The sequence below is a fragment of the Lampris incognitus genome, chromosome 2 (assembly GCF_029633865.1).
Source record: "Lampris incognitus isolate fLamInc1 chromosome 2, fLamInc1.hap2, whole genome shotgun sequence".
Classification (NCBI taxonomy): Eukaryota; Metazoa; Chordata; class Actinopteri; order Lampriformes; family Lampridae; genus Lampris; species Lampris incognitus.
The window spans coordinates 28,699,436-28,712,861 of NC_079212.1; the positions used below are offsets into that span (position 1 = coordinate 28,699,436).

At 45.8% G+C, this 13,426-nt stretch overlaps 1 protein-coding gene across 1 annotated transcript in view; it reads right to left on the bottom strand.

The window, feature by feature from the left end:
- LOC130107123 (contactin-3-like) overlaps positions 1 to 13,426 on the bottom strand; it is a 54,814-nt gene that overhangs the window by 14,737 nt on the left and 26,651 nt on the right. The window contains exons 14-18 of the mRNA XM_056273540.1: positions 4,666 to 4,824; positions 3,008 to 3,157; positions 2,609 to 2,679; positions 1,672 to 1,906; positions 336 to 445 (exon numbers count right to left, since the gene is read on the bottom strand). Coding sequence (XP_056129515.1) covers positions 336 to 445; positions 1,672 to 1,906; positions 2,609 to 2,679; positions 3,008 to 3,157; positions 4,666 to 4,824 — 725 coding nt within the window. The remainder of the gene's footprint in view (positions 1 to 335; positions 446 to 1,671; positions 1,907 to 2,608; positions 2,680 to 3,007; positions 3,158 to 4,665; positions 4,825 to 13,426) is intronic.

Genomic DNA, 13,426 nt, shown 5'->3' on the forward strand with positions numbered 1-13,426 from the left:
TGGTCAAGTATGGTATCACAACATCGAGGTAAGGCTGTGTACCAGGACAGCTTTAGACTGACAGAAACAAGAAAAGGCATGTGGACAGGCAATTTTCTTTTCAGCTATTGAAACAAGTCCAACATTGTTTTTTTTTCTTTTTTCTTTTTTGTGCTGGTGGTGTGAAGGCTGGTATAATTTTTTGCTATACAAGTCAGCCAACTGAAACAGCCATTTCCATGGCGACAGAGATTTTGGAAGTGATGGCTTCGAGGTACACCAGGGGTGACGACAAGCATTTGAATAGTGTTGCGCAAGCCCCTGATTCCCATTTACATTTAAAAGAGGAAATGTACCTCATAGCCCAGAACTCTTTCAGGGGTGAAGGAGAGAGCCTGCCAGTTCACTTCAATCTCAGAGGCTGAGACACTTCTGGCCCAAACTCCCCCTGGCATCCCACTTGGCTCTGAAAAGAGACAACAGATGAGGGCTTTACTGCGCTCTTTCTCACAGCACAAACACAAACTGAGAGAATTGCCTTTCAATTTCACATTTATAATCAAGCATTGTCTTAATGGTAGCATTTTTCTTCTTTCTTGCAAATCCCTCTTAAATCATTGCAACTTGTAACTGTAAGTACATGGAGACAGAATGACCATTATTTACAGTATCAAATTGTAAAGGTCCAGTACGCTACCCCAGTTCATTTCAGACTGATGTCTTTTGCTTTCTGAGTGGCAGTGTGGATGTAAACAATCACTGGTTTTCACTCTGGTCTGATGCACACACACACACACACACACACACACACACACACACACACACAAACTCATATTATATATATATATACATATATACACACACACACACACACACACACACATATATATATATATATATATATCCAAGCTGCTTATCCCAATTGGGGTCGCGGGGATGCTAGAGCCTATCCCAGCAGTCATTGGGCGGCAGGCGGGGAGACACCCTAGACAGGCCGCTAGACCATCACAGGGCCCACACACACACACACACACACACACACACACACACACACACACACACACACACACACACACACACACACACACACACACACACACACACACACACACATTCACATCTAGGAACAATTTTATTAAGGCTGATTCACCTGACCTATATGACTTCGGACTGTGGGAGGAAACTGGAGCACCCGGAGGAAATCCACACAGACACAGAGAGAACATGCAAACTCCACACAGAGGACACCCCGTGATGACCCCTAAGGTTGGACAACCCCGGGGTTCGAACCCAGGACCTTCTTGTTCTGAGGCGACTACACTAACCACTGCGCCACTGTGTTTGTTTGTGTTTGTTTGTGTGTGTGTGTGTGTGTGTGTGTGTGTGTGCGTGTATACAAATATATATACACACACACACGCATATATATACACACACACACACACACACACATATATATATATATATATATATATATATATATATATATATATATAAAAGCTTCTTCTTACGCCACTTAAAGGAGTTCTTGAGAATTCATTCGTCACAAGTCCCTTTTATATATTTACCACATTTTCTCCCACCCAGCGAATACTCTAAAACTCGTGAATGATATTTTATTTATGGCCTTTATTCTTCATAAAACAAAACCAGCATTGAAACCCGCCAAACATTTCACCCTCGTTGACTTACCTATCTCTGCAGAGTAAATGGTGACCACAGGACTGAAAGGACCCTGTCCTTTGCTGTTGTAAGTCCCAACCTTGACATGGAAAGGGGAGAAGGGTGCAATGCTGTCATTGCGGTAAACGTAGCGGGAGGCCCCGGGGGCAGAGGTGGCCACGTGCGTCCAGGTTACCTCTCCAAAGGCGCGGAAAGCTATGATGTAACCAAAGCTCTCACCGTTCTGCAGTTCTTCGGGGACAGGCTGAGAGTGAAACACAAAACTATAGTGATATTAAAACACATACAAACCACTCACGTTCAACCCACCGCTGGGCTGACACAATCACTGCCCAATCTCACGGTGCTGGGAGAAGTGTGCTTCCCGCAAATTGCTTTTTCTTACCCACCTGAATAAATGAAATGAGGAGTAAAATGTCGTTTAAAAGAAGGAGAAAAAAGGAAAGACAGAGCTCATTACGAAATGTCCCTGCAGCTTTTAAAATGGAAAGTTATTTCAGCATTAAGTGAAATTACACTACTAAAATAATTGAACTATGGTAGCTTGAGCTATATAATGACTTCTTTAACATTTACAATTCTGTTCAGCGGTCAGGCTGTTTCGCTTCACCGCAAGATTTTTTTTTTTTTGTTCTTTTGCATCACAGGTTAGAGTGAACAATACTCATTCTTCCCACATCCAAGCCTTGTAAATGACGGGCAATCTATCCGTCAGATTCAGCGTTCAGTGTTGCTACAGCCGTACACTGAGGCTCCTTAACCAAGAAATTACAACTGTCGGCAGGACAGATTTCAGTTGGCCGACATTTTACGACACCCACAAGCCAAATAAGAGCAGTGGCTTTGAATTAGGATGAAATAATAAGCACCTCATTCAGCGTTATGAAAATAAGCCTGACTGCATTTGGGGTGAGGAACGGGCAGCGGCATAAGACTGATGACTTACCTCCCATGTGATGACCAGCTCGGATCTGCTGCCACCCCCTCCACCCACTTCACCTGGCGCTGCATCAGGAACTACACAACACAGGTCATGTTCACTCTTTCTTATCAAAAGATACACTTTTGGGTTTGTGAAAAGCACGGTTTTGATGATGTTATCAACAAATGGTTTACATACAAGATACAACAAATTTTATTTGTACAGGCAACAAGTACATTGGGATTCTTGTGCAGCATTCTCAGTCAGATCAATAAAAGCAATTTAAATCCTAATCCGTTATCATTCATCAACATAAATAATCCAGTATCAACATAAATACTAATCCATAGAGAACTGGGAGTTAAAGGTGCAGAGTTTTTCGATTGTGGTCAGACGGAGCAACTTGTAAGTAAATGCATGTACCTGCATCCTCCGTTCTGGTCTTGAGTGAAGTGGGGCTTGGCTCTCCGACTCCAACACTGTTTTTGGCAAGCACCCGAAACTCATACTCCACCCAGGCATTAAGATCCACAACAGTAGCTGTTAGTGTGTTGCCATCGATCACTTCAGGGACTGTGGAAAGGGAAACACATTTTATGCTCCAATAGCAATTCATTACTTGAAAAAAAAAAGTTTCAAGAGATTCCTAAAATTAAGCTTTAAATAAAATGTAACAGTTTAAAATTATTTCTCAATTGACCAATTTAATAATTAATTTAGATGGCGTTTCATCTGTGAAGATGTTACTCATCTGGGATCATTACTTTAATTTGCCCCTAATTAAAATACCCATGTGCAAAATTTCCCCAGCCACCAGGCAAAGACAAATATTTTCAAAACGAGAATCTGGCACCCCCACAGCCGAATGGTTAGAGCATGGTCGCAACTGTTGCCGGTTCGATTCCAGCCGGGGACCTTTGTTGCATGTCATACCCCTCTCTCTCTTCCTGTCTGCCCTTCACAGTCGCTGTCTAATAAAGGTAAGAAATGCCCCCCCCTCAAAAAAAAGGAAAAAACTAGAATTTATCATGATCATAAAAGAGGTGGTGGTAACAGGGAACAGCGAGCAGCAGAATTCATCTTCAGGGGGAAGACCTGTGCACAACACATCACTGGGCAAACACCCTGCTGTGGTGTCCACGAGCAAGTCACCGATTCCCTGTCAGATTAAGGGGTAGTTCTCTATACATCAGCGTTTCTCCATCTTTTTTGCTCATGATCCCAATAAATGCAGTGATTCCTACTGGCAGCCCTGACATAGACACGAACACATAAAACTAGGAACTGTGACACCAATTAATTATTTTTTTTTAATTTCCATTTTTCATGCTTTTGTATGGAGTTCTGAGAGTGAAAAATACTGTTTCATGAGAGAAAAGCATACATTACAAAGTTTAAACACATGATCCTGCGTTTCTTTTTGGGGAGGGGATTTCCCCCCCTTTTTCTCCCCAGTTGTACCTGGCCAATCAGCCCGCTTTCTGAGCCATCCCAGTCACTGTTCCACCCCTTCTGCTGATCCGGGAAGGGCTGCAGACTACCACATGCTTCCTCCATTACATGTGGGGTCACCAGCCACTTCTTTTCACTTGACAGTGAGGAGTTTCGCCAGGGGATGTAGAACGTGGGGGATCATGCTATTCCCCCCAGTTCCCCCTCCCCTCGAACAGACGCCCCAACAGACCAGAGGAGGCGCTAGTGCAGCGACCAGGACACATACCCACATCTGGCTTCCCACCCTCAGACACAGCCAATTGTGTCTGTAGGGATGCCCGACCAAGCCGGAGGTAACACGGGGATTCGAACCGGCGATCCTGTGTTGGTTGGCAACAGAATAGACCCCTATGCTACCCGGACGCCCCTATGTTTCTACATTAGTTTTTCACATCCCATGAATCAATCTTAGCGACCTTTTCAAAACATCTCTTGACCCCCAGGTTGAAAACTGCTGATGACCCTATGCTCTGAACGCTGGGTGGAGGTAAAAAAAAAAGGGGGGGCAATAAAAAAGGAACTTTTTTATGGGGATCATTGAAGCATGAATTCCTCATTAGATGCAAACACTTCCATAGGTTGCGTACCTGTGTTCACCCTCTGCCATCCCACGGTGAAAGGGTTCCTGGTTTGGATGAGGTAGTTGGTGATAGGGCTGCCGTTGTCCCTGCCAGGGCTCCAGGCCAGCTGGGCTGTGCTGTCTGTAACTTCCTCCACGGTCACTGTCTCCGGGGGGCCAGGCGGGCCTGACCCATTTAGAGGAATAAGTTTTGTGAGCTACCCCACACATGCAGAGTTACAGACCCACACATCTAAGAACGCGCGCGCGCGTGTGTGTGTGTGTGTGTGTGTGTGTGTGTGTGTGTGTGTGTGTGTGTGTGTGTGTGTGTGTGCGTAAACACATGCATTTATGGAATGTATCCAGGAACTGAGGCACAACCAAAAACATACAGAACTCCCTATGCTTGGCAAAAAGCCTCTAGACCTCAAGAGCATAAAAACTAATATTAGCATGCAAGAGCAACACCACGAGAAAAAAAAAATTTACGATCACGTAAAACTATTGCCCTTCACAGGGAATTAAAAGTTAATTCAAGATTTATTCTCCGATATTCAACTAACTTGTAATCTCTTTTTTCGTGGTACTCCTGGTAATTGATCAATGAATCAGCAGACTGAACTGGTTGGAGGGAAGTCAAATTAAAAGGTACAGGATGAAAACCAGCCTTGAAGCCCTGAAGGGACCTGAGTTTTATCATTTATTTTCATTATCCCACCAATTAGGCAGTGTGATGTTTTACTTTACCCTCATCTTCCATTTCCTGTTCTAATGCAGGTGTCTGCTCATCAGAAATAATAGACCACCAGAGAGCTGTGAGGCAGCAGCCAGCAAAAATGCTGCTAGCACCGCTCACACTCCTCATTGCCTCTGAATTGGATGCTAAAGCAGATTGGATTGTGAAGCAAAATATTCAAATCCACTGGAGGCTTTCTTTAAAATAACAAATTAGCCGCAAAAATGTGCTAGATATAATATCTGCTGAAAGCCTTTGAAGGCAAAAATATGGATTATTTAATTGCATGTCTCCACAAAATTCAACACCTAGTATACAAAACACTGCTGGACCCCTTTATTTTTCAGTTACCGACAACCTTTGTATGCTCAATATATAGTATCCTTAATATAGAGGCCCAGGTTTTAGTTCAAGATATTGATCTGTGTAAAACTCATTAGCAGTTCTTGATAAAAAAGCTTTAATACGCTGGCCTCATTAATACATATTAATGGAACACACAATCAAGGATCAATTCCTTATCCTCTTAATTATATTTCCTTGGCTGAGGCGAGAGGCTGTTGTCAGTATCTTAGGGGTGTTAAATAATCTCTTATTGAAATGGACAGACTGTCTGGGCTTTTATTGTAGACTCAGCACAGGGGGGAAATGAAAATCTGGCCTTGTTTTTAATACCCACAGCCATGGTTATATTTTCATCTGAAGTCAAATTCAACAAAATAAGTAAAATATCATATGACTAAAAGTTAGTTTGTTTCCCCTCCGAATATTTAAAATGTATGCAAACTACAACATCTTAATATAGGGTGTGTAGTGGGTCTGTAGGCTTCTGACGAAAAACGCAATTGTGAGTGATTACCCTCACTGCCTGGATTTGTTTCATGGTGGCTGCAGTGTTTTCCACAATAATAACACCACTCTCATCAAAAACATAAAAACCTTGAGTGCAGAGGCGAAACTACCATATATGCAGGTAATGCAGCCGCATTGGGGCTCACAACAGTCTGTGGCCTGCATGCACGGACCCCTCTTTAACTTGCCACTATTGTTTCAAAGATCTCAAGCACTGGGTCTACGGTATGGTATGTTAAAAAATGTGCAAAGTGTGCCCATGCATAGACCTGCGTACTACTGCATAGCAAAATCCACACAGAAGAGTTAGCTAGTTGGCGAAGTGTCAAGACTGCACTGCGAAAAGCCTGGAGAGTGCACCTATGATGTAAGTAGAACCTATTTATTATTTATTTGACCAACCTACACACTTGTGTTTTGTCTTTATAAGGCCTATGCCCAGACACAAATAATGTTGCCAATGTGCAAGTGTGCTGTCACCGATTGTTTTCATCTGTGTCAAGGTGTGCTGTCACAATTATGTTTTTATCTGTGTCAAGGTAGGCTGTCACAATTATATTTTCATCTGTGTCAAGGGGCACTGTCACCAATTATTTTTTCATATATGTCAAGGGGCACTGTCACCAATTATGTTTTCATACGTGTCAAGGGGTGTTGTCACGATTATGTTTTCATATGTGTCAAGGTGCGCTGCCACCAATTATGTTTTCATACATGTCAAGGGGCACTGTCACCGATGTTTTCATCTGATATGGTGCTCCAACAAGTAGGCTAGTCTATCACTATCTTGACCTTGCTATTATGACTCCTCTTCTATAGCATGACAGTTTCCTATCATTTCATTTAGCTTCAACTGTACAGTACATTTCACTGTTGCTGGTTGTTTTAAAGCTGCGTGCTTTCACTTCTTTCATTCACTACTGACATTATGTTGTGTAATGTCTGATTGTGATGGGCAGGTTGGGGCCCATTTGACCATCTTGCATTGTGGTCCAGCGGTGACTTGTTACGCCTAGGGTTGAGTGCGCACACTTGACTGTCCATGAAAATAATAAAATGCACAAGCTATGACCTCTAGCAATGGCCACTGCCAGTGGGGTGTTTGTGAAACACTCTTCAGTGCGATCTAAAGTGGCATTCTCCATTGTTCAGTAAGAAAGGCCCATGATCGCTCAGACTTCTTGTGTTAGTGGTGATTAGCATTGACCTTTACTCTCTACAAGATCAGTGGTGAAAAACAATAATAGAAACAGCATTGTGTAAAATTACTTAGTAATCGTCACTGAAGGAGGATATTTCAGTACGAATTTTTGTTATTATCACCCTATCCTTTATATATGACCAAGCTCAACACAATCTGTAAAGATAAAAACTTGGGATGAAGTCAAAAATGCCACTGCTCTGCACCATCATAATAGCAACTCTTCTATACGGTGCAGAATCCTGGACCCTAACAAAAGCTATGGCGAAAAAAATACAAGCCGTTGAACTTAAGAGCACGCAGAAGAACGCTGCAAATCCCATACACAGCGCACATTACCAACATTGAAGTGCTGAACAGAGTTAAGGAAGCTGTAGGTCACCACGATAGTTTACTGACAATGGTAAAAAAAAGGAAATTAAACTGATTTGGCCACATTTGCCGAACGGAAAGGACACTTGCAAAGGACATCCTGCAAGGCCTGGTAGAAAGGACTAGGAAGAGAGGGAGACCGAGAAAAACCTGGGTAAACAACATCAGAGAATGATTACAGATGAGTGTAGTGGAGGTGGTGAGAGCTGCGATGGATAGGGAATGGTGGAAGAGACTTGTTGAGGCATCAGCTGTGCTCCTATGACCTCCATAGGTTACAGAACTGATGATGATGATGATCCTTTATATCAGGTCACTGATATAATGTATGCCATCAGTACAGTGCAAAGGATATCATATACTGCTTATAAATATAGGCATAAGCTTGACTGATATAGCTTATCAAATGCTGAAGAAATTTTATGCTCGAAAATTGCAGCCCTTACCTCTTGAACTTTGTCTGTTTGTTTGTGTGTGTGGTGGGGGTGCACACACATTTGTTTCTGTGCATGTGGGAGGAGGATGTGCTACCATGTGTGGACATACTGTATTACTGCACTCAGACTAACTATGTTGACTATCATGCATGATGGTGTATGGTTTCCACCTCACACCCTACAGACATTTTGATAATAATCTGGAGCTGCAATCATGTCGCATGAAGCCACTTCTGGCCAAGGTGACGTACTGCTATTCAGGTTCACACTTTCTTGTTTGATCCAAGGAGTGACATGAATGACAGCTGTCATGATCAGGCAGCTCAAAGTGCACATCCTGATTCAGCCTGACCAGAGCTATCTCCAGTTGCTGCTATGTATTCTAGTTACATGGACAAAGTGGTACCTCAGTGTGAGAGACAGGTTTATTTCCATTTACTTTTCTTTCTTTGGGAAGAGATACCCATCTATCCATCCATACATTATCTGAACCGCTTAGCCTGCTCTCAGGGTCGCAGGGATGCTGGAGCCTATCCCAGCAGTCATTTGGTGGCAGGCGGGGAGACACCCTGGACAGTCTGCCAGGCCATCGCAGGGCAAAATGTCTTAAATTCAATTTTATAAATAGTAGGCCTTAAAAAGCCTTAAATTGTCTTAAAGTTGAATTCATGGGGTTTTCATTTCATCTGTTTATTTTTGTAATAAAAATGTTGTAAAATTCTTGGTCTACTGAACCTGATACTGTCTTTATATTTAACCTGCTGGGAACATGCCTATTGTAGATAAACCAAACTCACTTTACTTGTCTGTCATACTCACCTGTAGAGAATTTTAGGTTCTTGGCGCACAAGGCGGGGCAACAGACAGATGTCACACAGCCAACTACAGCATTGCAGAGATACCCTTCAATGCCATTTGCTTATACTATCTGAATATACCAGACTAGGCAATTGAGGTACCCTTAGGAGATTAAGACATGGATTCAACCTTTTCAAATCTTGACACCAAAATCACCCCCCCACCTAACATGACATTTAACAGAGTTGCTTGGTGTCCATTTGCTGGGCTATTTGGCCTATCGATCATGGATAGAAACATTACTGCTCCAGCCTCTCATTTTGTACACTTCCTTTGCTACAAATCTTCCACTCTCCACAAAAGTAGAAAAGCATTTCTATTTTGTTCAACCCAGTCATTCCTCTTGTTGAACATAATGTATAATGGGACAAGATCAGGCATAAAAATTGCACTGTGCGCTGCTCTGTGGGATACAATGCTGCAAAGTAATATTCAGGAAAAAAAAAATGCATATATCCCCCTCACCTTTTTTCGGGGGGTGGGGGTGGTGTCTTCCTCAAGCTCAGGTCATCTACCAGGGGCCAGGAAATTTGAGGGTTCTGTGCAGTACATTAGCTGTTCCTAGGACCACACTCTTCTGGACAGAGACCTCAGACGTTGTTCCTGGAATCTGTGGAGCCACTCTCCCAGTTTGGGGGTGACAGCCCCCTAGTACTCCTATTACCACTGGGATTACAGTGGATTTCACCATCCACATCCAATCTAGTTCATCTTTCTGCCCTTGGTCTCTAGCTTCTCATGCTCTTTCTTTCTAATGTTGCCATTACTCGGGATTGCTGCATTGATCACTACTGCTGTCTTCTGTTCCTTATCAACAACCACAATGCCTGGGGTGGTTAGCCAGCACCTGCTTGTCAGTCTGGAACTTGAAGTCCCACAGGATCTTAGCTCTGCCATTCTTAACCACCGTTGGCCGTGTCTCCCATTTGGACTTCGAATCTGCATTCACTACAGATGTTCCTGTACACTATCCCAGCCACTTGGTCATGTCTGTCAGTGTACGCTTTCCCAGCTAGCATTTTACATCCTGCTACTAAGTGTGGGACTGTCTCAGTAGCATCTTTGCACAGCCTGCATGTTGGGTTGCATGTTGGGCATGCTAGTTTTGTCTCTGACATGACAAAACTAGCATTCTTCAGAGCATTTGTTGAAAGTATCCTACTTTATGGGTCGGAGACATGGACCATGAAAAAAGATCTTCAGGCGAGACTTGACGGAACATACACACGCCTTCTTATGAGAGTTAAGAACATCTCCTGGCGGGAGAACAAAACCAAAGCTGAAATCTACGGTGATACACCACCTATCTCAACCACGCTTGCACAGAGGAGAGTGAGTTTTGCAGGACATTACGATAGAGCAAAAGATCAGATTATATCCGATCAGGGGTGGAAATTAACTTTTTTGTCCACCTGCCACTGTGGCTGGTGGATTCCAAAATCTACCAGCCACTCAATTTTTTTACCAGCCACTTTCTTGTTTTTTTTATAAATTTTCCCTTTTTTTCTCCCAATTTAGTGGCCAATCGATCCCACCCTCGTACTGCATCTTTCGGGCCGGCAGTCTCGAAGGAGACCGCCTCCCCACTTTCGTGACAAGGCGACTCCAGGCCGAACCACTGTTTTTTCCGACACACACAGAGACGCATTCACGTGACGAACACAAGCCGACTCCGCCCCCCTCCCGAGGACAGCGTTGCCAATGATTGCTGCTTCATCGAATCCGGCCATAGTCGTATCTGACGAGACCGGGGCGCGAACCCCGGTCCCCAGTGGGCAACTGCATCGACACAAAGCCGATGCTTAGACCGCTACACCACCGCGGACCCCCACTTTCTTGTTTTAACCGGCAGTGTGTAACTGCATGTGAAAAATAATAAAACAAGATCTACAATATTCAAGCAATAGGCTATTTTAAATATTTAAACTCTTAAAATACTATTTTCAAAATCTAGTTTACTCTTCTATGGTTTTCAAAATTGTGTACACTGTGGCGGACACTAGGGGCTATGCCTCTCACCCAGCAGGACTGTGAGCTGGGGGCGTGGTTTACGTTCCCGGGCTCGCCGGGGCAGGGTTGTTCCTGCGGCAGTTGGTTTTTGGAGTTGAGGAATAAACATCAAACTCGCCTTGGTCTCATGTGTTTTTCCTCATTCCTGCCACATTGGTGACCCCGACGTGATATGTTTGGAGCAGAAGATGTGTGTGAATCCACTTCGGCCACGCCGCCCCAACTCTCTCAGCCGGCCGTTTTCGCCGCGGCTGTGAAGCTCCCAGAGTTCTGGCAGAGCGACCCGGCCTCGTGGTTCCAGCATGTCGAGGCGCTGTTCCACCTGCGTGGAATCTCCGCGGACGACTCCAGATACTATCTGGTCGTCGCTGCGCTGGATCAGCAGTCCACACGCCGGGCCATGCAGCTGTTGCGCGCCCCTCCGCAACACGATAAATACGTCGCCCTCAAACATCTTCTGCTCCGGAGGTACAGCCTATCTGCCGCAGAGAGGGCAGATAGAATCCTTTCCCTATCCGGTTTGGGCGACGGGACGGCTGTGGATCTCATGGACAATATGCTGTCGCTGCTAGGCTCAGACGAAGGTGGATTCCTTTTCCCGCACGTTTTCTAACGCCAGCTTCCGTCTCCTGTGCGCGCGGCTTTGGCTAACTCCCCGTGTCTGGCCGCTGGTGACTGCCGAGGTTTGGCTGAGGAGGCCGATCGGGTCCTGCTGGCTACCAGACGGTTCTCTGTGCAGAGTGTGGCATCGGAGCCTCTGCAGCCGACGTCGGAGGACGCGGACCCGGCAGTGGTGGCTGGAGTGACTGCCCGGAGACGGCGCGGGAGAGGCCTCTGTTTCTTCCACCAGCGGTTCGGCGGCAAAGCGAGGCGCTGCGTCCCTCCGTGCACGTTTGAGACGGCGGGAAACTCCAGGGCCAGCGCTCAGTAGCAGCTGTGGGCGCTGGCGGACGTAGTGAGCTGCTCTTCATTAAGGACACGATGTCAGGAAGACGGTTTCTGGTGGACTCAGGCTCGCAAAAGAGCCTACTCCCTGCTGCTAAGACAGACAGGTCGGCCGAAGGCGGCGGCCCACAGTTAAGTGCAGCTAACGGTTCGTCCATTGCGACGTTTGGCACAAGGTTGTTGACTGTTTGCTTCCACGGGCGCCATTTTGAGTGGGACTTTGTAGTGGCCGCCATTACTGTTCCTATTATCGGCGCGGATTTTCTGTGTGCTAATGGTCTGCTGGTTGATGCTTTAAACCGCCGTTTAATTGATGCTGTGTCTTTCGCCACTGTTCCGTGCGAGACAAGGGGAGCCGGGCCGTTAACACACGCTAACTTTTTAGCATTAGGGGATGTTTTTCAGCGCTTGCTGGCGGATTTTCCATCGGTGACTACACCTGCCTTTTCCACCGCGGTTACTAAACACGGGGTAGAACATTTCATTCCCACTCTGGGACCACCAGTTTTTGCGCGCGCGCGGCGCCTCGACGCGGTAAAATTGGCTAAAGCCAAGGAGGAGTTCGCCATCATGGAGCGTCTGGGTATAGTGAGGCGTTCCAACAGCCTGTGGGCCTCGCCACTTCACTTGGTGCCCAAGGCGGATGGGTCGTGGCGGCCTTGCGGCGATTTTTGCCGCCTGAACAACGTCACCGCCAATGACCGCTATCCCATCCCACACATACAGGACTTTTCCATACGCCTGGCAGGTACCACTATTTTCTCTAAGGTGGACCTGGTGCGCGGCTATCATCAGGTTCCCGTGCGCGCAGAGGACGTGCCCAAGACCGCAGTGATCACCCCGTTTGGGCTTTTCGAATTCATGCGCATGCCTTTTGGCTTGAAGGGGGCAGCACAAACCTTTCAGAGGCTGATGGACTCGGTGTTGCGTGACCTTGATTTCGTGCTCATTTATCTCTACGACATATTAGTGGCCAGTCCGTCAGCTGACGAGCACCTGGCGCACCTGAAACAGGTTTTCCGTCGTCTGGACGAACACGGCCTGATAGTAAACCCGGCCAAGTGTCAGTTTGGACTGCTGGTGATTGACTTCTTGGGTCACCGCATTTCGCCGCAAGGCGCGGTCCCGTTGCCTTCTAAGGTGCAAGCGGTGGCAGAATTTCCCCGCCCGGTCTTTGTTAAGGCATTGCAGGAATTCTTGGGAATGGTGAATTTCTATAACCGTTTCCTCCCTCGCGCTGCCCACCTCCTTCAGCCACTTTACGAAGCCCTGCGGCTTAAGAAGGCTAACGACCCTGTCAAGTGGACTCCCGAACAGGTCCAGGCCTTTGACGGAGCTAAGTGCGCCCTGGCCAACGCTGCCCTCCTCGCCCATCCCA